This window comes from Parambassis ranga, chromosome 8, assembly GCF_900634625.1.
Source record: "Parambassis ranga chromosome 8, fParRan2.1, whole genome shotgun sequence".
NCBI lineage: Eukaryota > Metazoa > Chordata > Actinopteri > Ambassidae > Parambassis > Parambassis ranga.
The window spans coordinates 11036307-11063396 of NC_041029.1; the positions used below are offsets into that span (position 1 = coordinate 11036307).

A 27090-nucleotide genomic window follows, 5' to 3' on the forward strand; every position below is an offset into this window, starting at 1 on the left:
GAACGACAATGGGCATAGTGCTGGTAAGTAGAGGATCAAAGACACAAGCTTTTAATTCCAGGCACCAAGGCAGGGTAAGCATCAGAGCCAAGGTGCTTGAAAACCGAGCGGTTTGTTGCTGACGTTTGAAACAAAGTAATAAGGGTCTCGTCTGTTGAGATGCTGATGCTGAGGTGACAAATACTGAGAGGTGCAACGCTGCTAGAATAAAGATTATAACCTAAAACTGAGGCACGGCCTTTGCAGAGCTTTGGAGGCTGAGGTCTGACAGGGGGAATATAGTGAAAAACAGCATTAAGGGACACCATTATATTGGTCCATATTTCTTCACACAGTCAGTATGAGGTGGAACCCTGACACCAAATTATGGATCATAACCCCTGACCCTTTCACCATCGAGGTATGACCCAGAGCACAAAATGATGCTAATGTGTCTGCTGGGGGTTGTTTTTTTTAATCAATACCAGTGATGGTGCTCAGATTATTCACTGTTACTCCGCTTGCTGAGTTCAAAATGTTAAAAGACATTTTTTCTCTCCTCAAGATCAAACCAGAATAATCACAATATTTTTCTGCAGAGAAATGAGTCACCCCTTCACATGTCGCTTCTGCAAGATCTAATTAGGCACCTTGTTATTTACAGGCTATCCGAGGTGCTGCTAGGCGTCTTTGTTGAAATTCCTTGTTGATAAAAGTCACTCTTTAATTCCCCTGTTTATCCGACTGCATGATATGGAAAGGAGAAGCTGCTGGACTCACCGTGTTGAAGTTAGGGAAGAGGCTGAGAGGAGAGGATCCATTGAGTCTGAAGGGCAGGAGGTGTTTGAGGTCGAGCTGAGGCTGCACGGGCCGTCCTGGGACGGGGAGAGAAGCCAGTAGGGGGCTGCCCTGGGCTGATGTACCTGTGCACACACAATGAGATGGATGGTAGAAGTTAAGAAATGTTAACACATGGGACATTTCTGTCACAATGTGACTGCAGGATGGAACTGCGCTGATGGCTTTCAAGAGGTCAAGTGCAGTGCTCAGGGGAGGTCTGACTTTGATTTATTCGAGACCAGAGGCACCATTAAACCTCCAGCTGACACCCGGCACACATTGTACAGCTCCTGTGTGTGTGTGTATGCTTGTATCTGGGACAATACAGTGTGTGTAAAGATGTGTATGCAGAAAACAGGAAGTGTACATGTGTGTTTTGGATGGGGGATTGGGGAGTTTTTACCGTAGACCTCAGTTGCCCAAGCTTATCCCCCACAGACATGCACCTGCCCCCTCTCACGTGCATACACACACGCACATAAACACATCATTTAATTACTGATTTATTGGCTAAGGAAAGGTGCCTGCACAAGGGGAAGATGGGAGATATCGGATTTCAAATGGAGCAGGGATGAAGAGATTTCTAATTTTCCGCCTGGCTGCATTTCAGTGGGCCGGTGCGCTCAGCGGTGTGCAGGCACTTATCCCAGCACCAGGATCAATCATCGGTGTCAGCTGTGGGTCACCACCGCGGCCACCCCAAAGTATGCCTATCATATGAGTGCAACACACGCACAGCACAGCGTTACACTGTTGTGTGTGACAACACTCACACAACAGGAAAAAAACAATAAGTGACCTTACAATGATAACACTTTGACGCTTGGAGTCTGGTAGGACTTCAAATCAAAGCAAAAGATCGATGTTTATTTATGCCATTATGTTATATTAATTATTAACTTAAATTTCTCAAGACTAGTGGAATCATTGAACAAATTATAAAGCTATCATCTCACCTATATTTTTAGCCTGGTTACAAAACAACACACTCCTTCTCGTGCTGACTTTGAACACAATCCCTTGAAAGACAAAAGCTGTTCCACTTACAGTTCACCCAAAGACTCAAGGCTCAAACAGGCCTACAACGCTGTCACATCCAAAATAAGAGAAGCTGTCAAAAGAAAGCACTGCAGTTGCTCTGCAAAAAAAGTTTGTTGTGGCTTATAAATTGTGCATTTTTTAACAATAGCTGTCAAGGTTATGGTATGACAATGGTTGCTGTGTGAACTACAGAACAGAGTGATAAATGGAGACTCTGTCAGGAGCCTGGATCATGGTTTTTCTGCGGCTTGGCAGGATTGGTAGCCATGACGCTCTGTGTGTGTATGTGTGTGTGTGGTGCTGAAGCTTTGAGCATATGCTCCTCAGTGTTGGGATCAGGCTTGCCTTTGCCATGTGTGGGCTCTTCTCTGCTGTCTGTCTGACACCCAGAGTGAGGCAGCCACAGGACGGACTCAGCCTACAGACACGTGGGCGGCAGCCGGCAGGGGGCTGCTTCCACAGACACACACACAACATGCACCTTGACACACACACAAAATACTAGGAGAAGCTGAGTCTTCACTTGGCAGGGCTATCAGAGAAAAAGCTGGGCTTGCAGGGAGGACAGTTATCAGCTGATAGTGCTTTCCCACCTCTCTGTGACTCCCTAGGCAACTTATTAAATCAGCGCCTGGCTGTTTGCCTCTTTGGTTGATAACACTGGCACGGACGCGCAGCCTGAATCCAGGCATGTTCGACAGCGAGCAAGGGAGCGTGTGTGCATGCACTCGGCTCACATGTACCAGACGAGAATCACACACGCACATACAAACAAAAGTGCCTACGCACCTCTGAAAACAAATAGCTCCCGGGGCGAGGAGGAAGTCAATATAAACACAGTCACATACACACACACAAAAATCAAACAAGGTATAATTTTGCACTTGGCACACATTGTGTGTGTGATTCTAGTAGGAGGACACCTTAAAGAAGGTACTTTCTTAGCATTTAGTTTCTACAAGGAGGATGTATTTTTTCAGTTAATGTCCATTTGATTTAATGTGTATGTACACATATGCCCTGTCTGTCCAGAGTTATGTCTGCATCAAAAGGTCAGGTTTATTTACGCCTCACTTGTGGTCCAGAGTCCAGACAACCACTGGCAAGACCCTGAAACCAAATGTCCGGTCTCTTCCTCTCGTTCCCAGATGACTTTGCTAACGGATCTGACTGTCTCTGCCATTCCCTCCCCAGGCAACCCTCCTCCCCCTCCTCCTTCTCCTCCAACCCATCACAACAACGCATTCCTCCCTCTCATGACTCACTGGGCTTGATTACACAACAGCCACCATCACATTGCATCTACTCAGATGTGTGTGTGATGCACCCGAGCCGTGGAATTCAAACATCGATTTTTCAATTATTCTCTGCATGCTCATCTGAGAAAATAATGGATTCCGATGTACACAAGCAAACATCCTTCCTCATTCCTCTTCCGCTTTCACAGAATTAGCCGTTCAACCCTTAAGTCCTTCTACTGTAATTCTCCTGTCATCACTCCAGTGCTCCCTTAGGTTTCTGACAAATTGTCTTTCCTCACATCAAAACACCCCCGCCCGCCCCCACACTGTGCATATTCCTGCTGCTGAGGAAAGGAGAAGGGGAGGAGAGGAAACTGCTTTTCTATTTGTGGCCCAGTTTAATTATGTGGAATAGTTTCTGGCACGGCTGGGTCTTGGAGTTGGGTGACTGGATCTCCACCTTCTTTTCCTTCCGCCTGCTGTTGTCTCACCTCTCAGAGACAGCCTGTGATTTTGCTCAGGATGAACTTGGTGAAGACAGGTGACGCACGGCGCATGATTGACAGACCTCCGTCACCCTGATTGGATGAGTGCAGTCGGTCTGTTATTTTGCAGATATTCATTTTGGCTCTGCAAAGTGTGGTGTTTAGAGTCCGGTATGTCCTCATTTACAGCCCACAGAGAGTAGAAGCACAAGGACACTGTACCACAGCAGACCCCGAGGACCATCATGACATTGGCTGTGCTGTTTGTAATAGTAAAGTATTACAAAAAGTACACGCTGAGGTAAAGAGAAAGAACAACTTTTGTTATACAGTTTCCTGTGGAGGCTGCCTGAAAAGGCAAATATGATGAAATATTTTGTGTGAAACATTTTGAAGAACACACCAGAGATGCACCTACGTTTGTCTCAGCTTTTGTGTTTGTCTTTGAGACACACGAGAGCTGTTTCCTTCTATGATTTCTGCAGAATTTAAGGACATTATGCAACACATCTCTGATGCTCAGCTGTGACTGCCTGCTGACTAACAGTCAGACTGTCTGTTAGACCTTCATCATCAGGCCTCTGATCTGATTATCCAGCTGTGATAATGAATATCTACACATCTAAACTTAAATGAACAGGAATTTGCAAGGGAAATTGCTGACCGGTGAAATGATGAGCACTAAGTGCAGGCACGACATGAGAATAATTACCCCGCACCATGTGGATGATTCTTTTGTCGGCTGCCAAGTACACATAATAACCTCTCTTTTGATGAGCACAGCCCTCATATGCCAGTCAGTGATCGTAGCATTCATGCAAATACGCCGAGCCATGACATGCACGCTCAAGAGTCATGACACGATGTTGCTCATTGTGCATCTGCCACACTCTTGCCACACTGTTTCACCCCCCGCCCCAACCTCCCCCCGTGCCCCCCACCAACCGGCCTGCAACCTTCCCAGCGGCTTCTGCTGCTGCCCTGCCTCAGACCACTGGCTGATGGGACCAGATCTGACAGCGCAGGAAGAGCCGGCGACTCCAACTCACTGCATAAATATAGAAGCGAGCCTCTTTACTTACAACAACACAACCGACAGAGAGGTATGAAATAACCCCAGACGTGCTGTGCATACAAATGGCTGCTAGAGACCCGCTCTGCCTGGAGATTGTAAATTGGCCTCATGGTGTATTATAGGCTCACAGCCTTTCGAGGGCACGGAATGACATTGCGCTGCCGCTGGATGTCCGAATGCACTCGGAGAGGGAGAGAGAAAGGAAAGAGAGGAAAGTGACTCCTAACAGCCAATTAGCTTCTGCTTGATCAGGAGGTGGTGTGAGGGCCACCGTGAGAACTATTATAGCATGGGCAGAGGACATTAACCACAATCAGTTTTAATTAAAGATTTTTTTTCTCCACTCTTTCTTCAAGTGTGATGGTAATCAGCAAACCTGAGTTTTAGATAGGATGTGACAGTGAAACAGTGCAGTGAGATCATAAAAGGACTTCAATTAACCTTCCATTATGATTAGTTCATATGCTGATTTTACATGTTTCTCTGCATCAGCAGATATTATCTCCTCGTGTTAGCATACAGCCTTTAGCTGAAGGTTACTGTTTTTATTTCAACAAGCCACTTCAAGTGAAAACTGTAAACTCTTCTCAGCAGCATTCAATTTAAACCCCTCTCATTTTATCCCTCCTGCTTCCTATCTCTCATTTCCTCTCCTCACCTTAAAGCCTTTTAAAGTTGTTTATTTGAATTGCATTTTTTTTTTCATTTTTCTGGGTCACTCAGCATGCCGTGCAGGCTGCACCATGAGCTGTATATGTTGTGTAGTGAAGTGTGTAAGCTGTGTGCTGTGGCAGTTTGTACTTCAATGTGCGCGCAGCAGGCGGATACGTGGTAAATATGTGCGAGGAATATTTGAGTGGAGCTACGAGTTTACCCTGTTTGATGTCAGAGCGGTCGACCAATAAATACACAATCGAGTTGATTTTCCTCTCCAGTGTGTGTGTGTGTGTGTGTTTCTGTGAAGGATGAAGAGCTAAGAGATTAAAAAAAACATCATCAACACAGATAATTTCTAATGAGGATTAAGTTTAATCTCAGCAAGCTCTCTTCTTTTTGTGACACCTTTTGAAGCTTATCTTCTCTTTAAAAAAAAAATCCCTCATATGTAGTTTTGCCCTCGTTTTTCCATCTTTTCCTTAAATTGCAGAGGGTGGCAGACTGCTCCATGTGGCCCCATTATATGCAAGGCTAAGCACAGTTTGACCTGCGACTGAAAATAGAGCACTCTCAGGAAGAGGGATGACTTCATAACTCTTTACACAGAATTTGAATTTACCTTTCTGTCAACCCAGAAACCTCTCATGTGCTCCTGCATTAATTCCATCACACAAAAACACGTATGAAGTGTCCAAGAGATTTATAGACTCCAGGCAGCTCCTTCACAGTTTACTTAATGCTACACAGAGGCTAATTTACAGTTGATAAATAAAATACGAGCTGACATAGAGGTTTAAATTAGATCAATAAAACACAGCCTCTGGCTTCAGCGGTGACAATGTCTCATCACACTGTTAGCCTGTGACAAACAACAAGGATATGGCTCAAATGCAATTATTAAAAGTGTGACCCTGTCTGTATTTTACTCGTAGGTTTGATCCAACATTTTACACATACCCAGAGATCACATTAAAGTTTTCATTTGTGTGTTTGGGTCTAAAGTATTTGGCAGCCCCGGTAGCAGGACCTAGTAAAGATGCTCCTTCTCCCAGGGTGTGTCTGTAATGAGTTCTGTCAGGCAAGCACAGGGAGCAGCGCGTTGCTACCGAACCCAACCTGAGCAGAGGCAGAGGCCCATCTGTCAAGCAGAGACGATAAGCCTGGAGCCATCCAGAAACAAATTGCTCGGCTTCCCCACTGCGAGGCCCTACAAGGCAGCCGGCTACAGGCGGGCAACAGAGACGCCGCTGTTTCCTGATGCCACGGAGGGAAAAGGAGGCGGAGAAGGGAAGTATCTAAGGCATTAATCTATGCAGATGGCGCCGATGGCCAGTCATTGCTCTACTGAAGCAGCAGCTGTACTTCAACGTGACAACAAACAGAAAAAAAAAAAAAAAAATCACGAAACATTTTTATGTCTTTGCTTTAATAAATCTTCCACATTTGTCCTAATCCCTTCGTCTTTGGAATACAAACATAATGACAGCTGTCACAGTGTTGGAAAATCACCAAAGCAAAAGCACGACAACAAACAATTTAAAGATCGTCTGAAGGTTAGCATTCCTGTCCATCAGCAATGTAAGAGCGATAGCATGCGGGAAGGACAAACCCTAAGTTGTCATGCCACAGGATTGACAGGATCTCAGATGAGGTTCATTTCCGCAGCAAATTGAGTCATTTGTGAAAGTGGCATTTAGTGCGACATCGCTTTTACATGAATAAATATCAGGCTGGTCAACCAAGCGTCACGCAGCCATCATGCCAACTGTGACGACTCATTATAAATTGATTAGATATGGTAGGTGAGCCGGGCCGGTTGGATTCTGGGAGAGGGAGAGGACGGAAAATAAAGCACAAGACGAGAGGCTGCTGGTCTAATTTTAACTCCTGAGCTGATGAGACAAGAAGAGATGAAAACATCGGCTGAGATGACATAAAGGGTGGTTGTTGTGAGGCTGAGATGAATGCACAATGATGATGTAGTTGCAGCCTAAACACGATGGAACTATCCTCTCCTGAATTCCTCACCAGATGGGAACAGTGTAACAACTATTAATGATTCATTTACAGTTGCGAATGGTGTGAGATTTGTAACTGTGCAAACAAGAACATTCCCTTTACTTATATAAACAACAGTCTGTTTGCTGAGAGGATTGTACTGTACATTACTCGCATATTATTACATTTATTGTTATGCTCGTGATAAAGTTGTATTTACAGTGAGTCTGTAAACCGCCTTCCATCAAACGGCCTGATGATCATCTAACGCCAATTCCAGCTGAATCTGTTCAGCCTTTTCCTCGCTCATTCCAGGTTCTTTGTTTTAGACTTTTCTTATAACACACCTAATTTAAATTCTGCTTTCAGGCATGTGTCTACGTCCAATTAAAACTCTTAATGGAAATTTGTACTGGCTATAAAAAGGCAAAGCTTTCTTGTTCTTTTTAAGTCGTAGCTGTAGGGCCACTTTTTTCTCCTACTTTTTAACACAAAGCAAGGGGAGTAGGAGACAGCTCTTATATTATTTGAGAAATAGAAAAGCAGTTACACAGAGCGCCACAGCATGGGAATGACTGTGGTAATAAAAGTCCTCCAGCTGTGAGAGTTAGCACAGTGGTAATGCATATATTAGCTGAATTTCTATACTAGATACAGTAACATGACAGAAAACTAACTGAAATTCGCCACACATGCCTTCTTAAAGTATGTATGAATTGTGTGCATTTAACTCTCGGGTGTCCACAGGTAAAATGATTGGCTGAATGATGTGCTGGTGTTAAAAACCAATTACCCCCTGCTGTTTTTTAAAATGCCCTTGCTCTCAATCAGTGGCAGCTTTGGGAATTGAACTAGCTAATTTTGCCCAACCTAGGCTGTAATTGTTTCAAATCAGCCTCATGCCTCAGCATCACTGCCAGAATAATTGCTCATGAGCGGGGAGATTAATCTACAGAAGCACATCTGTGGAACTTAATTTACGGGTCGCAGTGCTTTGCCTTGTGGATCCATTAGACTCATTTGCTTTTCAATCCCGTACAAGCATATGCAGCTAAACAAAAGGTGAGACAGTGGTGGGGAATACCTGGAGGCAAGCAGATACAACACACAAAACTGCTGAATATTCATCCAAACACACAGTTTCCAACCCCCGTGTGGATGGAGGCACAGATAGCAGTGATGTTCATGGACACAAAGTGAGAAGAATACTGTAGGTCAGTGGTCCCCAACCACCGGGCCGGGGACCGGTACCGGTCCGTGGGTCATTTGGTACCGGGCCGCACAGAAAGACTGAGCAAAACATATATTATTCATTATCTGAGTCTGACAGCTGTTTCATTTATAAATCGATCAGATTCATCCGCCTGTGCCTTTAAGCACCTGCCCAGACGCTTGTCTCGGTCACGGGATACGGAACCCCAAAATTAAGCCCACAAGCAGCAAAAATAAATAAAAAACAAACGTCTTTGGAGAGCTTCTTCGGAAAGGGGAAAAGGCCTAACGAGGGGACAGAAGAAGAGGAGCCTACCCCTTCAAAGAAAAAGAAACCCGCATTTAATAGACTATATCAGGAGTCCTATTTAAAATACGGATTTATTGCAACAGGTGATTCTCACACACCAAGTCCGCTCTGAGTGATGTGGCGACAGACTCGCAAATGAGGCAACGAAGCCTTCAAAACTGCGAGACCGAGCACCCTGCATTAAAAGACGAGCCATGGAAGAAAACATGAACAAGAACGACTGAAGCAATTAATGACGGCCAAAACAAAATTACGGAGTGGACTGGACATAAGAAACACACTTCGGGTGTCATGTCTCCCATTATCCCCAGATGGGACCGCCTCATTGCTGAGAAAGCTCAAAGGCTCCCACTAATTAAGCATAAGAGTAAGAGTCTGTTTATGCACTTTGTTTTTTTTTGTTTTTCTGTGCCGGTCCGTGAAAGTATTGTTTTACATGATACCGGTCCGTGGTGCAAAAAAGGTTGGGGACCGCTGCTGTAGGTCAGACATAAATGAGTGCTGACAATGCACTGTGATTTAGGAAAAAAGCATGAAAACACCAAGAAAGTAATGAATTATCTCAGCACATGATGAAAATAAACACAGATGTTCACAGCATAAGCAAAGATGAGCTGTAAAAACTGACTAAAGAAATGTTTTCAGTGACAGACCTGGCTGGGACAAACATGTGTGATGCTTCGACGCTTTTGAAGTTATTAAGGTTGACTTTTCAGCTGTAACATCCTGCTCCAATAGTGTTGTGTTTATTTTTGTTTGTTAGTTACAGGCACCATCTGAACCACCATGCCGATGAGTCCTGCCTTAACTGGAAGCTTTTTCACTCACTCACATCATCACAGGATGTCACAAAGCTATGTAAACACCAGTCCTTTGAGCAGTTTTGAATCAGCTTTAGCACAGCTGTGCGACCCTCTCCTCCCCAAAATCATTTGTCTCTCACGTCCACGTCTAAACACCTGCTAATGTTGAAGACTCCAACACAGTCCACAAATTCTTACAAAAGGAGGAGAGGTGTCATCGCGTGCCAAACATCAGCCTCCAAACAGCGACGGCCAAGAAAATCGGTGATTGGATTTTGCACCACTTTTATGCAGAGAGAGGACAGGCCGTTCGACAAGCTCTCTGAAGAGAAACAGCTGCAAGCTGCAAATTGGAAAGCCTTTGTGAGAAGCTGTTCTGCCCTTTGTTGTCTCCTTCCTCCTCTCCTCAAAGTGCTGGCATGCAGATGTCTCCTCTCATTCCTCATGCGTAATTACAAAGATGGGAGAACGGCATAAAGGGATGATTCTTCATATGAGGCATTGTACTGCAGGCGGCACACCCGAGCCGTCGGCAGCTGGCGTGTTTTCAAAACTTCAGCACAGCAAAGGATTTAACACCCTGCTCCCGTGCCGATACTTCCTTGTGCTTCCGAGCCCTCTTCAACATGACATGCCAGACGGGATAATGCGGTTGAAAAACAATCAATGTGACCACCAGCAGTGGTGTTATATACCCTCCACTCCAGCTGTAGGGCCCTCCTGCTCTGCCTGGGTGTAGAGAAGAGACATGGGACTCGGCAGATAAGGATTCTTATCAGAGCCATTGCAGGTGTTTGGTGGAGCGAGGCCATAACAGGATTCCTAAGTTGCTATTGGCTGGCAGGATTTCACTTGATGGGAAAAGAGTAGAAGTGCAGAGGGATGGATGGGTGGAGGTAGTTGGGTGATGGGCGAGCCGGTGGCTATGGTGCTATAATTGTGAATCCCCCCCTCCCCCTCCCTCCCCCCACCGTACACTCCTGAGTGCCACAGTAAAGCGCATCTTAGACACCTGCTGGTGCAGCGATAAGGAGTGAAAACCAATCACTCCAGCTACCCAGCAGCACTGACTGGCATCGTGCTGCCTCTCAACTTACTACTTAGGAATTCTCTCAAATATAACTGCCTTTCTGTCATAGGTCAGCTCCCTCTGTGGGCAGACACCGTGGGGAGGAGAGGAGGAGTAAACAGGGCCTTCTTATATCTACAAATCTAAAGATGCAAAGCAGCATGTAGGGCAGAAGTTTCTCGTGCCACTTCAGACCGCCATTTCAAAGCAACTTCATCACCCGCAGAGGTCAAGGACGTGTGGTCTGGCTCTGAGTGAGTACTCAGACTCTCTGGAGAGCGTTTCTCATTAGTGCGATTCCAGCTGAGGATTATAATACGAATCCTTTGGATAAGTCTTCGCTCATCACAGAGAGACCATCAGCTGTTGCAGTCAACCAGCGCCAGCTCTTGAATTATTCATTTCCTGTTTACAGCAGGCGACAGGTGCGTGACCTCTGTGATGAGTGCCCTGGGTGTCTGAGAAAACTGGTGACAAGGGAACGGAAGGAGTTGGCGGGGGGGGGGGCGGGCTTGGAGGGACAGTGCACGGAGATGATGATGATGAGGAGGAGGAGGAAGAGGAGGAGGGGGGGCAGCGGGGGTTCTTCATGCTGTTATTTTGTTTTCTGCAACGAATACAGGTTTTTTAGGTGTCAGTTTGGGAGACTGTAATAGAAAAAAATCTGAGAATATTAGGGAGAGTGGCAGAGAGGTTAGGAGGGTCCGCCTTGAGCCGCACTTCAGCTGAGTGGCATTTACTGTAACCTTTCCCTTGGCTTTTAATAACTGGCGGAGAAACAGCAGAAACACGGATCACTGCAATTCACCAGGGAGCACTGAGAATTGCAAACGGATATCCCATTGCTCGTGGCTGCACAGAGCCTATAAACACCCAGGATGGAGCGTGAACAGTGACTCGTTTCAGCTCTTGAAGAAAACTTGCATATTTGGAACGGCAGGCAGCAAAGAAAAGGAGGGGAATAGCAGTTGAAAGGTAAAGAAAGAGGTCAGGAGAGGGAGATAAATAGAGATACTGCAGGCTGCTGTTGCAGAAGTCAGACAAAACATGGGGGTTGTTTAGTTTAACATCAATGAAGTACCAGTGGAATCACAGGAATTTAATCTAGTTCACTCAGCCTTAACAACAGCCTGTGACACCTGATGGCTTAAAAATAAGCCTCCTATTTTATACGCACATATTGATGTGGACATCTGCATGAGCACACACTTGCAGGAATGCATGCAAAAGCAAACAGGCTCTCTGCAAAATGATGAATGGCTTTCACCTTCAGGCAACTGGAGGAAAGAGACAGACGTTTCTCCCCTTCGGCCAACTCTGCTTCAGACAAAATAACAAACGGCTGAATGATATAGTGAGCTGTCCCCTCTGGTTGCAAAGTGGGAATGGAACCACATCTCTGAGACAGCAGCTACAAATGGCCCATCTCTATATCCACCATCTCTTTTTTCCCCTCTCTCTTGTTCCTTCAGCTGTGCACCCACAGAGACCTTGGCAGATCTCAAAGACAGATTAATCTCGATTGAAAGTTGCTGAAGTGTCCTCAACCATCAAAGTATCACTACTTATCAGGGGGAAAGAGTGTGGCGGAGAGGAGCCAATGAAAAGACAGAAAATAGGCTTAGGGGTCACTTGGGACAGACAAGCACCCCAGAAGCAGACAGTACTCTAAAGTACATCATCCTGAGGCATTGTCAACACCCTCCAAAGTCTGAGTTTGTCAGGGGTTAACAGGAGGAAGCAGACTGTTGTTGTTGTAGCTGCCCCTATTTTGGGTTTCTGTTCTCTTGTACTTTATACAGTGGTGACTTTTGGTCAGTAGAAAATAGGTAGAACTGCAGTGTGGTCTGCATTATTATGCTGAGTCGTTGCTATCCTGGAAGGATGCACATTAGACTACACTGTGTCGATTTGAGCACGAACCAAACAACTTCTCCCATCTGTCTTCTCCATTTTTGTCAGTTGCCGTGGCAATGTCCCTCCCCACTGAAAATATGACGATTTTGCTTAAAAAAAATAAAATAAAAAAATAACACTAACATATGGCCTTTATTTCTGATGCTAAGGGACTTCTATGTAAGTCAGTGAGGGCATAAGTGTTATCACTCCTGGAAGGAAAAATATTTTTAGTATGCCTTGATTATTTTGGACCTCTCAGTACAAGCAATACATAGGGATTCAGTTCTCCTCATTAGCATGGTTTGTATTTGGCTTTTTAAATGGACATCTGGCATGACATCTTTGTAGCATTTGTAGTGGTTAATTAGTGACTTGTCCTGGCGACTGTGCAATTTTATTTTATTTTTAAGATTATTATGACAGGAACAGCTAAATTAGAATTTAATCATTCTTGTTATGTTTATAATGTAAATTTAAGAGCCTGTAGTCATCCCTCTTGAATTATACAATAAAATTATATTTTTAATTAATCACAATTGCAAATTTAGTCCTTAGTTACTGTGTGGTATAAGCTACAATAATTATTCATTTGTTTGAATTATATAATTATATTAAATATAATGAATGTGTATTTATTTTCAGTGTGAGCTGCTTAGCCAGTGTGGGGCTGGGACATCGGTCCAGACATCATGAATCAATCCCATATCCTAAAAGTTACACACACAAGTGTTGCCCTCTCTATGCAGCTAATACACATGACATAATAGCGGTGTAAGTAGAGTTCGGTTGACCTTTGGCTAACATACTTTAACCTCGTCTGACTGTGACAGTGCGGGCCTCGCATCCGCACACGTCTGCTGCTGTCTGCCGAGACAAAGAGGATTTAGCGCTAATCTGGCTTTAACAGCAGGAGAGCCTACTCTCCACAACAACACTCCAGAGAATAGGACTAATCAAGACATCATGAACATCAAACAGGGAACAATTACCTCTAATAAAATCAATTTTCCTGATTGACTGAGAGAAAGAGAGCTGACACAGTGATTGGATTGGACTTGATTACACTTTGTGTGTGTTTTGTTTAGGGTCATGAAGAGAAAGAAAGAAAGAAAAAAAACACCAAACAAATGACTTAAACAGGCTGATATATACAATGGAACCCTGGTATTTTCACAGCTTGTGAACTCACAGTATTATTTTCATCCAAACACTTGGCACATCAGACAAAAACTCCACCGCTTCACCCCTTACTGATACAGTGACAACAACCTGCACATCAGGTCTGAGTACCAAAAAGGGGCCTGATGAGGTGGCAAAAATGGATTTGATTATAATAGAGAACAAACGTTGGATTTGATTGCAGTAATGAGCAAATGGTTTTAACAGGTGGAAGTGTAGCTGGGGAAGTGTACAATTCGCAATCCCTCTCTCATTAGTAAGCAAATGAATTCAATCACCTCTCTATGGTAAGCGGCTTGATAAATCCCTGCAAAGTGGTGTCTGGCTTCAACAGCAGCAAGCAGCTTTAATAGGTGCAGAGCTGTTAATGCATCATTCTCATTGACTCCCTGTTCCTCTAAGATCAAACCTGAACACAAGCGTTGGCCTCGAGCAAACAAACCCAAGTCAATGAGGCTGATGCTCCACAGGGAGCAGCAATGACTGTTTTTTTTTATGCATTGGCTCCAATAGCTTTACAAATTGTATTCATATGTCCCCCGAGACAGCGGCTGCATGTGTTCAAAGGGGAGGGGGAGGAAGACTCCAAACAATAGGGCAATGAAAATCTGAGGAAGCAAGCTGTGCCTTCAGCTGCTCCTTGGCCTTTAAACATCTACAGAATGAGAGCTTTTCACCAAGATCAGGAGCTTTGCAGCACAGTTACCACCTGCTGCAGCAGGACGTGACCACTGGGGCAAAAAAAAACATGAAGCACAAGAGACAGAATGATGATTTGCAAAAAAATTTGGGTAGCAAACACCAACATGGTCCAAAGCATGTTCAACACACACACACATCTGCCTTGAGTCTTATTCTCCACACTCTAAAAATGTCTTGAATGAGGCTGTGACATTTGCAGCATCAAAGGCCAATCGATACATTTGTTGTGTTAGAGCACGCACAGAAGTGCAGCATTTGGCGACAGCTTAGGCCGAGTCAAACACAGACAAAACTAATCTCTCCATGCCTGGCAACAAATCCACTCTGCAGCCATAATCAATTCATTCTTCAGCACATACATGCGCACACACACAGATGAGCAGAGCACTGCGATGATTAGCTTGTCCCACTTAATCACTTCCTAGACACCTGCAAGGTTGGAACAGTCTTGCGTGATTATGTGTAATCATAGAAATGTCACATTTGAATGATAAGCAGCATGAGAAGACGGCTCCAAACATGACGCTCTGTGTATTCATACCATACAATTATTAGCTATACTCACACAATAAAAACTATTCGCACAAGTCTCACAAATATATGAACAAAAAAAAAAACACATTCACAAATGTAATCTCTCGCACATAGTTTTGCATATGCTGTGCAGGCGTATAAATACACACAAACACCCACACTGGGTTGGAGGGGGGAGAGAAGCCTATCTGCTGTGGATAAAAGACATCCCTTATCAGCTTCCTCATAGAGGAGCTGGGAATGAAGGCATTTACTCAAATGAAAGAGGCAGCTTTTGGAGATAAGCCGAGAGAGACGAAGCCCAACTAAGCTTTCAGATTGGACTGGGCCTACAGAGGGAACAGAGGAGGATGGGAAAAAACACAGAGAGGATGGATGGATGAACTGGCGGATGATAGATGGGTGGATTGTTGATGAAGTGATGTGAGGATGGTGCAGGCTTTTTTTTTTGGTGTGAAACAGCTGTGTGCATACAGAGGAGGAGTGTGTGGCTTTTTTTGTCTGCCATGGAAGTGCTTACATAAAGAGTATTTAGAGTGATGTGGGTGTGAAAGCTATTGTGTTGACCCCAGTATTTAGTCTGCGTGGGCGCGCATGTGCACGTCTATACCTTCTGTCTATCCCCCCGCTCTCAGAGCTGGCCCTGTCTGCACAGCAAGCTGGCACATCTTCTCTGCTGCGCTGGGCCGTGAGCCGCGCTAGAATAACCCACTTCAAAGAGACCCATTGTCACACACTAATGTGGCAAACGGCAGCTAGCGCTACAGAAATCAGCACACACTGTGACTGGATATTCCCTCTGAGTATCTCTCTTTCTCTCTCTCTCTCTCTCTTAGATGAGGACGGAAGGGTGGCGTTGGAGGGAAGGATGGGGGGGTTGGAGAGGAAAGACAGGGAGAGAGTGCAAGATAGAAAGAAAGTAAGAGAGGTTTGTTCACAAACACACCGCTGTGCCAACATTAATCATGTAGACTCTCATAAAATCATTAGAGCTGATCATTCCCAGTCAGGCTCTCTTCACAATAGGCTCTGTACTGACGGAGAAGCAAGAACGCCAATTTCTGTTAGAGGCCAACACACACACACACACACACACCTTTGTAGTGTTACGATACAAAATATCAACAGAAAAGTGAGACAGCTGAACTAAACAGCAGGCTATAAAGGACTAGATTACATGAAGAGCTTGTGCTTATTGTACATGTTTTATACAATATAATTATGTTTGCACCTCTGAAGACACCCACTGTATTATGTACCTGCTTTGCATTCATTTTCATATACATCTTCTGCTCACAGTCTGATTACAAAACACAGTCTTACTGCTGATTGCATTAAAACGGGATGTGAAATTGCCAATTAGGATTTATATATTAGTGGTTTTTCGATTGATTTCCGTGCAATAAAATGTCTGGCTGTGGGTCTCTGCACAGAAAATGCTTACTAAATATATATTGGTGATTGCAGCTTGGGTGCGTATGCACAAAAAAAAATGCAAACCACATGTTTTGGTAATTGCATTTTGTGAATTGATTTATGTATATTGTTGATTTGGTACGGCAGTGCAGAGCTTAGTGCTACCCAACAAAAATTAAGTGTTTTTTTTTTTTATTATTATTATTCCTGTTGCTGGTGTTTTGTGTTTGCATGCAACCTTCCTTCTTCTGTGTATGAGCAAACGATCAGCTATTAATTCCCAGCCACTGTAATTAATCTGGAGAGCGGTGGGCTGTGAAGGAGATGGCATGCAGTACAGGTGGAGGTCAGCATCCAAGCGGGTGACAAAGAGCTGGAGCTAAGATGGCCATCAGACCCGGATCACTGCGTCTTCTGTTTACACTTATAGCTATTTACGCACTCACTGCACTCTATTTGGACCCTGGGGCATGGCAGATCAGTGGTCAGAGCTTCAGGTTCTGATGGCTGGAGCTTACAGCTAAATCGATGGCCTTTGTGCTCTGTGTGTTATATAGACTGGTGTGATACACAACTGAGAATCACAGGTGAGAAGGAGATGTTCCATTTTTAGGTTTACTTTCCATTTCTATCCATGCTTCTGTCTCTAGTTTGTTTCCTCTTCCTTGCTGAGGTGTTTTGTTTTCTTTCTTTTCACCCTCCAGTCTGCTGCTCTTGAAGGCCTATAGCTCACTCATTTAAGGTCAGAGCATCAAGTGGAGTATAGTCTAACTAGTCGCCCACTTCAGCTGCCTTGCCTGATGAAGAATTCCTACACTCACACACACAGTGGGAGGCGGTGTGTTGCCGTTTACCTTCTAGGCCTCCATCTTTAGTCTAAGCACCCAGGGAACGAGAGGCTAAGTGGTGAGGTTTTGGTGCAGAGAGCAGCGTGGGACCATTTCTCATGTTGTCAGAGCTCCCGCTGGGGCTCACATATGCCTACAGCCCTCAGCATCCAGAAGCCATCACTTCAGCAGGCGGGCCAATCACACCCACGCTGTCACTTCAGAGCAATGACGCGAACTGTCACTCACACTTAGACATTTTCCCTACGGGTGGGCCCAGGGCCAGAAAGGGGCAACATAGAAACCATGCATTCTAACACAGCACGTGGAAAGCAGAAACATGTAGCTTCTGTCACAATACAAATGGCACTACAAAGAGCATACAAGCCTGTGAACACATAGAGGACAATGATCTCATGAACAGAAGAGGGTCAGGGGGAGACTATGGAATAGTTAATTCATTGACTGGTGATCTTTGCTCCTTGCTGACCTCTAACCTGTCTGAAAAGTGCCTGCAGGTCCATCTAGACAGGTCTAATTACAGTTACTGCCACAGTCCACCCACTCAGCCTGCTCACCATCCACTCTAAACACAGAAGTAATTTACATACAAATATGAAATTTCACTTTGATTTATGACATGCTATATGTACATTTTCTCTGAGTTTAGTGCAGATGAATCAAGAGTAAGTCAAGCAACGTTTACAGCTTAATGCATTTTCAGATAAAAGATGCACCAGCATCTATTTACATGTATTATTCTTTCAATACCCATGATGCACCTTTTCCAAAAATCAAAGTTGAACTATTGACACACAATTTAGTTAAAGCATTAGAAAATAAAAAGAGGAATACAACAACACAAGTCTGTCTTCTACTAGTTAGGGATCCTCTGATCTGCTGACCAAGATCAAGTGCCAAAAACTGCAGTTCCTTATGTGACCACTTGAGGCTGACATGAGCTAAAATAAATAAACTTCACCACAGATATAAAGCTGACAGGGGTGAACATTTTTATATAACTTATAAGTTTACCATTTTTTAAAGTTTAAAGTTATGCATCATTAAGGATGCAACTACTTTAAATGACAGGTGGGTGCCATCTCACAACACAAGCTGCCTCAGAGCATGGCTACCTCAGCTTTATTTATTATAACACTCATTTTTCTATTGGATCACATACACATGTATGAATATAAAATCCTTGTGTCATTGTTTACTTATATTTACTTATACTTCTTATATCATTTTTAAAATGCAGCTTGACTGATGGCAGACTGTGCCTTATGCTAGTAAACCCTAGTAAATATAGCCTCCAGCCTACACTCTTTTATTTCGTTTTCAGATGTGTATCTTTATATCTCCATTTGATGTTAAAGGAATTTATACCTTAACAGCTCACCTTGTAGAATTCTTCATACAGCTTTGGTTTTTTTTGTACAGCGACGCAAAACAGAGACCCCCCCTTTTAACATAACACAAAGAAATCCATCAGTCTAATGTCCTTATTGTAGCACAGTCATCTCAGAAGATGCTGCAATAAAACTGTATTATGAGAAGACGTGACTCACGCTCGAACACCAGCATTTTCATCACAAAATGACAAAAGCACTGAACATAAGAGGCTGACAACGTACAACACTGTGAGTGCATCCATGAATACAATCAGTCTTTAAGCTTACACCTCATGGACTGATCTCAACCAATAAAAGACGAAGCAAGCTCAAGATCACAGCAAGACTAACAAAATATGAAGGGAAAGAGTTTTGGACTAATAACACATCCTACTGCTCCTGTTACCTGGAAGCATTGACTGACTGGAGCAATAAAGTGAAAACGAGCACAGGCATCGACAACTGCATAAAAATGGAACAGTGGGACTTTTCACCAGTGGGAAAAACATATAAAAAGCAGTAATAATATACTATTTGCGGCAACAGTAGACATTTCTTTCATTTTCAAAGGCAGCTTTTATGGAGGATGCAGAGTAATAAGGGCTGAGGTGATGAAAAATAAAAAAGTCACTTTACATATTTGTCATTTGAGGTGAGATGTTGGTTGAGCTAATAGAGTGGCTTTGTTTTTCCTGTGTGTGTGCATGTGTGTGTGTGTGTGTGTGTGTGTGTGTGTGACAGAGAGAGAGAGAGAGAGAGAGAAGACAGAGGTAGGCTGAACAGGAGCTGGAGAGCTGCCACGTTCATCCCTCTGGTCCATAAGGGATGAATGAAAAGACAGCAGGCTCGAGAGATCCATCCATCATAATGTCTCATGGCTCACACACACACACACACTCAGTCCAGACACCTACAGCTGCTTTAACCAAAAAAGACAGACATTTAGGAAAACACACACTTGAGAAGATCTTGCTGAGGCTGCTGGTTTGATGATGGTGCAGATGTGTGGTTGTGGGTGGGGGGTGGGGGGTAGTGGACCGGAGCCCTCGGTCCAACAGTGCTGCCTTTTCATTAACCTCCTCATTTACACCCCCTCCGCCCTTAGAGCTACTTCAAACACACTTGCTGTTGCTACCCTGCTGCTTGGGAGCTTGTACAAATTGAAACTGGAGCCAAGGGCAAGTGGGCATCTCAAGGTCAAGGACTACAAGTAAGACTTTGCATTAACCTCTGCATATGTAAAAATACCACAGTGCTGGCTTTTCTATTCATGAACAAACCACTTGTGAAGTTTTTTGACTTATTTTCTATTAAACTGTCATTGCTCTGCTTTCAGGGTGTGGTCAGTCATCACTAAGTGGTCACAGACTGTAATCCTAGCCCCATGTAATTACCCCTGATCAAGCTTGGGACCCTGTTTAGCGCAGATTAGCCCTGCTTCCCATGCATTCCCACTCCCCACCCACCTCAGATCGTACAGATAAAAAAAAAGGCTGGAAAAGGAAGAATGGCACCCACTCCCTGGTGAACTGACCTATAATCATTCCTCCCACAGTCCTGCAACCTGTCCCTGTGAGGCGGGCCCCCACTACCAGGTTGTTTGCTCTTCAACTCCTTCAGGCAATGCTGTATCGTAACAGAGCTCTTAAAACATAACAACATAGTTAATAATAATAATGGCCAGTAAAGGCTGTCATCTGGAACTAAGAAGAAGCTACAGCCTCAGCAGAGCTCCCAAGTGACCTCTTACAGCTGGCTTTTAAGACGACATAATGGCTGAAGTGAAATCAGTGCAAGACAAAGGCCGGAGTAGTTAGGGGTCCATTTGACAGAACAGTGGCACTTTATGAGCGGACTAAAAAGGCGAGAGCGTAAAGGAAGGCACTTCAGTCAAACACCTTGACACCGGAGGCTTCGGTGGCCCATGTGCATCAGTCTGAACTGGATGAAGGGGGGTGTAAATATCTGGAGAAATGCTAATGTGGCATCCATTTGCATGAGTCATTCGCCCATGCACCGAAGCCATTTTAAGAGCACCGAGATCTCCAAGCACCATACGACTTCACTGATGACCAGATCCATCACATCCAGAGGTCTGGTCTGCCTCTGTGTGTGCACAACCAAACCAACAAACAAGCGTGTTTCCTTTGCATGTTTGTGCTGGATATGGCATCTTTTCCAATTTCTGTCATGTTTTGTATGTCTCCGTCTCCAAAATGGGGAGCACTAAAAGCTTTATCCAGCCAGAGAAACACAGATAGAGTTCCATTTCAGTAGGAAAAAAAAAAGAACTGAGCCATGTGGACAGAAATCAGTATTTCAGGTGAAGCAGAGCAGGCCAGGTCCATTATTTATCCCTACTCTCAACCCACACAAAAGTACATCTTCAGTGTCTCTAACGTGATCAGACGCAAGATGGAGTTAATTATGGAAACACAGGGGAAGAAGTTGTGAATTTAGTGGGCTTGTTTTTGACGCAGGCAGCTCTGCCAGAATCAAATTCAATCAAAAAATAAAAACAGACTTTGAAACTGAAGATTCATTTAAAATCTCACTGCTGTAACAGGTCAAGGCAAGATGATCACATTTCCAAAGACAAATAACAAATGGCTATTTAGCAGTAATTCGAATAAATTTAGGAGCATATCTGACGTATTATTGATATTCAACATTTAAAAACACCCCCACCCCCCCGATATGCATTAATGTGTTCACAAATATTTATTAACTGTACAATCAAAAAAGACCACTGTCATCCCCATGATCCATCGTGGAAGTGCACTTTATTTTAAACCAACTTTCTGGTGTGGATCTGGCTGAGGAATCCAAACCTCCGCCTGTCAGGACGCACACGTTTGGTTTCAGATCCAGTTGGTCAATCTTTAAAGTCTTTAAACATAATAGCGTCACTTTGAGTGCTCAGGTATCTTTAATGTCTCCGCACACTTTGCGCGCGCCTTTGTGTGTTTTGCGCTGTTGCACCACGCCATCCACATGGACCTCTTAAGTGGTTACGTCTCTGTTACTTTTCAGAAATTAGTCACAGGGTTGGGGCACTCTGTGCAGCTACACTATCACCGCGAAGTACTGAAGGTGTTTGAACACTTACCGATCAACATCGTGCCTCCGGTACCGTATCCGCGCGTCTCTTCAGCTCAGTGTGTCACCTTGCGTAAAAACGGCACAAAGAGATGGGGGCATGCACGCCGCGCAGGTGCGAATCGGAGGGGCTCCTGTAGTTGTGAAATAAGCCTCGAAACCTGCTAGAGCCTCTTGTATTTTAGAAATGACAACTCTTTCTCTGCGATGCTGTATCCGTTCCTCTCCCGTCTTTAGTGACCAATCCCCGAGAAATCTCAGATCCTATTGATGCGCGGTCTCCTCTGTTTAAATCCTATCGCTCGTGCTGCTGCTCCGCTTGGCCTGAAGGAGGCGAGGACTGGGGCTGCTGGAGAGGAGCGGAGTGTAATTGCCTGCTCCTCTCTCTCTCTCTCTCTCTCTCTCTTTGCTCTGCTCTCTCGCTCTCCCGGAGTCCTCTCTCCTTGTCATCTCTTCCTCTCCGTAGTCCTACCTCTCTCTCTCCTCCTCTCAGTAACTTGACATGATAACTCCAACAGGAAAAAAATGAGGTGCTATTTTGTTCTCACACTTCTAATACCTGCACAGCCCGGCAACACGTTAGCCTCCCCTGTCAGAGTGACTGCCTTACAGGTCAGCACTATAAGGTTTTATTCATATACATGTTGAGCCACGCAGGAGGTGCAGTGGGAAGCGGTGAACAGGTCTGGGTGGCAGCAGCATGACAGGAGCACTGTAAACATAAAGGCAGAGGAAAAAGAATATTTTCTGAGACAGGTTTCCATTTCTGCTCTCATAAGGAAGATTTGTGTGCACTTGTCAAGGCAGCTGCCTTGTGTGCGTGACAGTGTGTGAGTGAGAGCGACTGCAAGTGATGGTTTCTCACAGTCATCTCTCTTGCCAGTCTGCTCCTCCTTTGTGTCTCTTCTTGTCAATGCATCATTTGGTGAAGCTGACACATATTCTGGGATTTGGAATTGGCTCGAGAGCACAGAGAGCCTGCGTGTATTAAATTTCTGTTTGTTCAAGAAGGCATGTGCGCGTGCGTGCATGTGTGTGTGTGTGTGTGTGTCGGTTGGTGGGTTGGAGCCTTGGTGCAATGCTAAGCTGTCCTGGAGCTACGCCAAAGCACATCTCCCTGGGTGCTATCAGGAACTTAATTACAGCATTAAATTGCTCCCTCTCCGCCTCTCCTGCTCTCTCAGTTCACTTCCCCTTCCATCCCCCTTTCTCCCCATTCCTGCTCTTTCTCTCTCTCTGCTCCCTCACTTCTCCTCAAACTGTGTATCCCTCCTCCTCTCTCTCTCTCTCTCTCTCTCTCATCGTCTTCATTTGTTCCTCTTTTTCATTTTCTTACATTTGCTGGTTTGGCAGAAATGCCTGCTGGTGCCGCTGTGTTCATGTCATCACTGTTGGAGAAGGCATCATGTTGTCAAATGTTTTTCAATTGTTCTTGACATCTACTGCGCAACTGGAGAATAATGAGCTTGCCTCTCTCGTCCATTCTCAGCGTCTGATTTCACACTTATCACTAATCTATACATGAAGCTCTTCACCTGTCAGATTGTTTGGGTGGCAGCAGTAGTGATCATGTTACTGACGGAGAGTTCCTGTTTTAAAAGAGAAATATTGCCTCTGACAGAGTGCTATGTGGGGTGTGAGCTACCTATCTCCTCCGATCCAGGTTTTCGTTGCCCGCTCATTCACAGAGGCAGACGCTCTCCCTGGAGGCAGAGCGGAGGACACGGGGGGCAGCTGGGCTGTCCTGCTGCCTCATGCCAACCGTTGGCCTGCGGGCTGGCATGCCAGAGCCGGGGCTAATTAGAAACACGGGAATGGCTCCAAGCTTAACATCAGTCGGCCTCAGCCAAGATGATTTGTTCTAGCCTATTTGTTCTATATGTTCAAAGATGGGAATGGAATACTCCTCTCAGTGGGGCTGTTAGAAGTCCAAAATTGTTCATTTTTACAACATTGTGACCTAGAAATGGCTTTTATAGTACTTTAAAGCCCAAGAATATGCAGTTACACATTCAGCACACTAGTAAATAGAATACCATCATGACATCTGGGTCAATCAACATCCAAAGGTGATTCTAAGGATACTCACTGCCAGTCTGCAAGCTATATGAAAGATCTGTATCAGACAAATGTATGTAGACTACACATGCTGATCTCAGTTTACACCACAGACTGCAAATAAACATGGACACAAGGGCGTAGCTTTAGCGGACCAATGTAAGATAAGATAAGATAAGATAAGCTTAAACTTTATTAATCCCGAAGGAAATTCGGGATTAATTACTAAATTGTCCTCACAAATAATTTGATCCCCTCCAAAAAAAAAAGATTCTCAGAAAGGGTTAAATTCCATTCTTTTCTGGCGTCCTAGCAATAGATATCCTCCTGTCCCAAAGCCCTTGATATTCTGATTCTGATTACGTTATATCAAGGGCTCTGGTCCTACCGTAACACATATGGTCATGTGATCGACTGTGCCTTTCCCTGCTGTCACGTGTGTAGCTATGTTGGTTGGCAGCGCCAAAACACATGCTAGACAGTGAGTGCAAGACAGTTGTTGCAATCTTAGGTCCCAACCAACGTTAAAAGCAAATCTACGCCCTTGTATGGACAACATGACATCACTCATAAATGCATGTGGAGCTGAGGTGGACAGGCAGCTACGTTGTCACGAATGGGGAAATGATCTGTGGACACCTAAACTGCTTTTTTATTGTAAACAAGCTGTTTGGCATTGTTCCATGGTGGGACATATCTGAGCCCCAGAGGTGGCTCACTGACATGGAATCACCCTCCCTCTGAGCCAAAACTGCTTAAACTTATCATGCTAAAGCTGCACTACAGGTGCTGATAGCAATGCACCTCATGTGTGTTCTACAGTATCACAGCATCAGCTTCCATTTATTGTCCTAATATCCCGATCCAAATTATATTCATAATGCTGAGCAAACTATAACTGAGCAAGCAGGAAGTAAATTGATTTTTAGGGTGTCAGACCAACGGAGAAGAGACAGGAAACTGAACAGTGCACAACAGGGCACGGCAGAATCATCTTATAATTGAATTTAAATATAGGTGTATGGAAAATCAATTTATCTGTTCAATCATCATCTAAAGACCAATTTGCAGCAGCCTTATACCAAATCACATTATGAGTGAGGACTAACAAGTCACTATAAATCAAATTATTATCATTTTAATTTGATAAAGTAGTCATTTGTGTCAACTATCATTACTTAAAGACAGATTATTTAATGCATGACAAAAGAAAATGCAAATTAACTCAGCTATCTATTCACTATAGTAGAGCTGAGCGCCTCAACTAAGAGAATAACTTTACAATAACATTTTATTTGCCAATAAAACCACAGCAGTAGGAGGGCTCACAGCTCTTCAACATCAGCTGATCATTGAATTTAAAATTTCTATAGTTTTTTTTCCTTTATGCACAGAAAAGAGGTGGATGGAAATACATTTTTTTTTGCGTTGGATAGAAGCACTGCTATTCAGAATTCTATTATCCACAGTATAGAGGCAGGTGTGAGACTGTGATAATTTGTCATGGTCATTTAACAGAATATCATGAGGATTTTACAAAAACATCAGTGCTGCTCGTTTCAAGTTGCCAGGTTATGTGACTGTGGGGCAGTAAACGGGGCAGTTAACACTGGTGGACTGTTAAAGGATATTTACAAAGCTGCCGAGAGCCAAGTATCTATGGTGATGAATGACAAACCCTGGAGAGAAGAGAAGGTCAAGCTGTCACACTCAGGTTTAATTAAATTGTGTTGTCTTGTCCTCAGTTTCTGACAAAAGCCACTGATTCCAGCTATTGTTGTGTGATTGTGTGATTCGAACGGACCAAACAGGAAGTAGCAAAAGTGTGTTTCTAAAATGAAATTTAAAAAGTAACATTAAAAATATTACAGTAACAAAGGGGATATAACTATGCTTTTTTGAAATTGTTTACACTGTATGTGAGGATGGGAAGGTGGGTGGAAACTGTAATTATCATGCAGTGTATGCATGAGCGCCGTAGCATGCCGGTGCTGGCGCCGGCGCCGCGTGCCTCGTTGTGGTTCAGGGTGGGTGGAGGTTGGATATGTGTTGGAGAGAGCTGCGGCGGGGCCTTGAGTGATTAAGTCCTGACAGAGAAGTGAGGGAGGGGCGAAGATGAAGCGTGAAATATGGAGATAGCTGCTGTCACCCGAGAGGATGACAGCGGTGTACGGCGCCATGCAAGCCTAATACCATGTGACATCAGTTTAGCGGTGGCATCTGGGCATCTCTCAGCATCCTACCCTTCCTCTTCACTCCGTTTTTCCTCCATAACTTGCACAAAGATGATCTCATAGGAGTTGCCTGATCAATACAAAGTGTGACACCCTTGTAACATCCACCTTTTTGATGCAGCGGTGCAGTGTGATGGGAGTGACATCCATGCGATGGATGCCATGCAATACAGATTGTATTCTCCATCTTTAAGACAAAACCACTGTCAACTTCTGTGTCATTTACTGCACGGCCCACAATATGTGTTCGCCACTAAATATTCAACAACACATTCACAGCCAGCTCATCTTATGGGAACTCGGACAAATGCAAATGTGTTCGAAAATGATGTTTTCTGATCTCAACCGCACGCCAGGACATAATGAGTGACAGGCTAATTTATGAAAAGGCACAAAAAAAGCTGGTCCTGCCTCTCTCTCTCTCTCTCTTTGCTGTTCCGAGCCACCGGCCCCCTCAATTAGAGCTCACTCTGCCAACCTGCTGCTGAGGCCCGAATAGGTAATGACTGGCAGCAGCAGAGGAGGCAAACAGCCATATCTCTCTCTCTCTCTCTCTCCCTTTGTCTAAACCAACATTTTTGCTTTCTCGCTCTCAGCTCTCTGTCTCCCCCCTACCTAAACTAACAGTTTTCACTCTCTCATAACATCTCTCTCTAAAGTAAACTCTGGACATTCTCTTTCCTTTCACATCTTTCTCACTCTCTTTCAAAGCTCTCACACCTCCCTGCTTCTCAATCCCTCTGTCAATTTGCTGACTTCAATGGCATATTTTTCACTATCTCTCACTAGCTCCCTCAGCCATTTTCACTGACAAACAAACAAATAATTTGAAACACACATTGGAAGGGGGTTTTTTGGAGCGTAGCCGCCTGACTGACTACCTGACAGAGAGACTTACTAAGTGACAGAAAGACTGGCAGGAGGCTGTGGCAACACTGAGAGGGTCGACTGTGAGGAGGTAAAGTAATTTAAAGATGGGTGGACAGGAAAGACAGATGCTGATGGTTGACAGCGTGAGATGCCCAGTGCCATAAACGG

At 44.3% G+C, this 27090-nt stretch overlaps 1 protein-coding gene across 1 annotated transcript in view; it reads right to left on the reverse strand.

Annotated features, from left to right (window-relative positions):
• Window positions 1–27090, reverse strand: part of znf385c (zinc finger protein 385C) — a 107800-nt gene that overhangs the window by 18376 nt on the left and 62334 nt on the right. The window contains exon 3 of the mRNA XM_028412028.1: window positions 760–902. Within this exon, the coding sequence (XP_028267829.1) occupies window positions 760–902 (143 nt within the window). The remainder of the gene's footprint in view (window positions 1–759; window positions 903–27090) is intronic.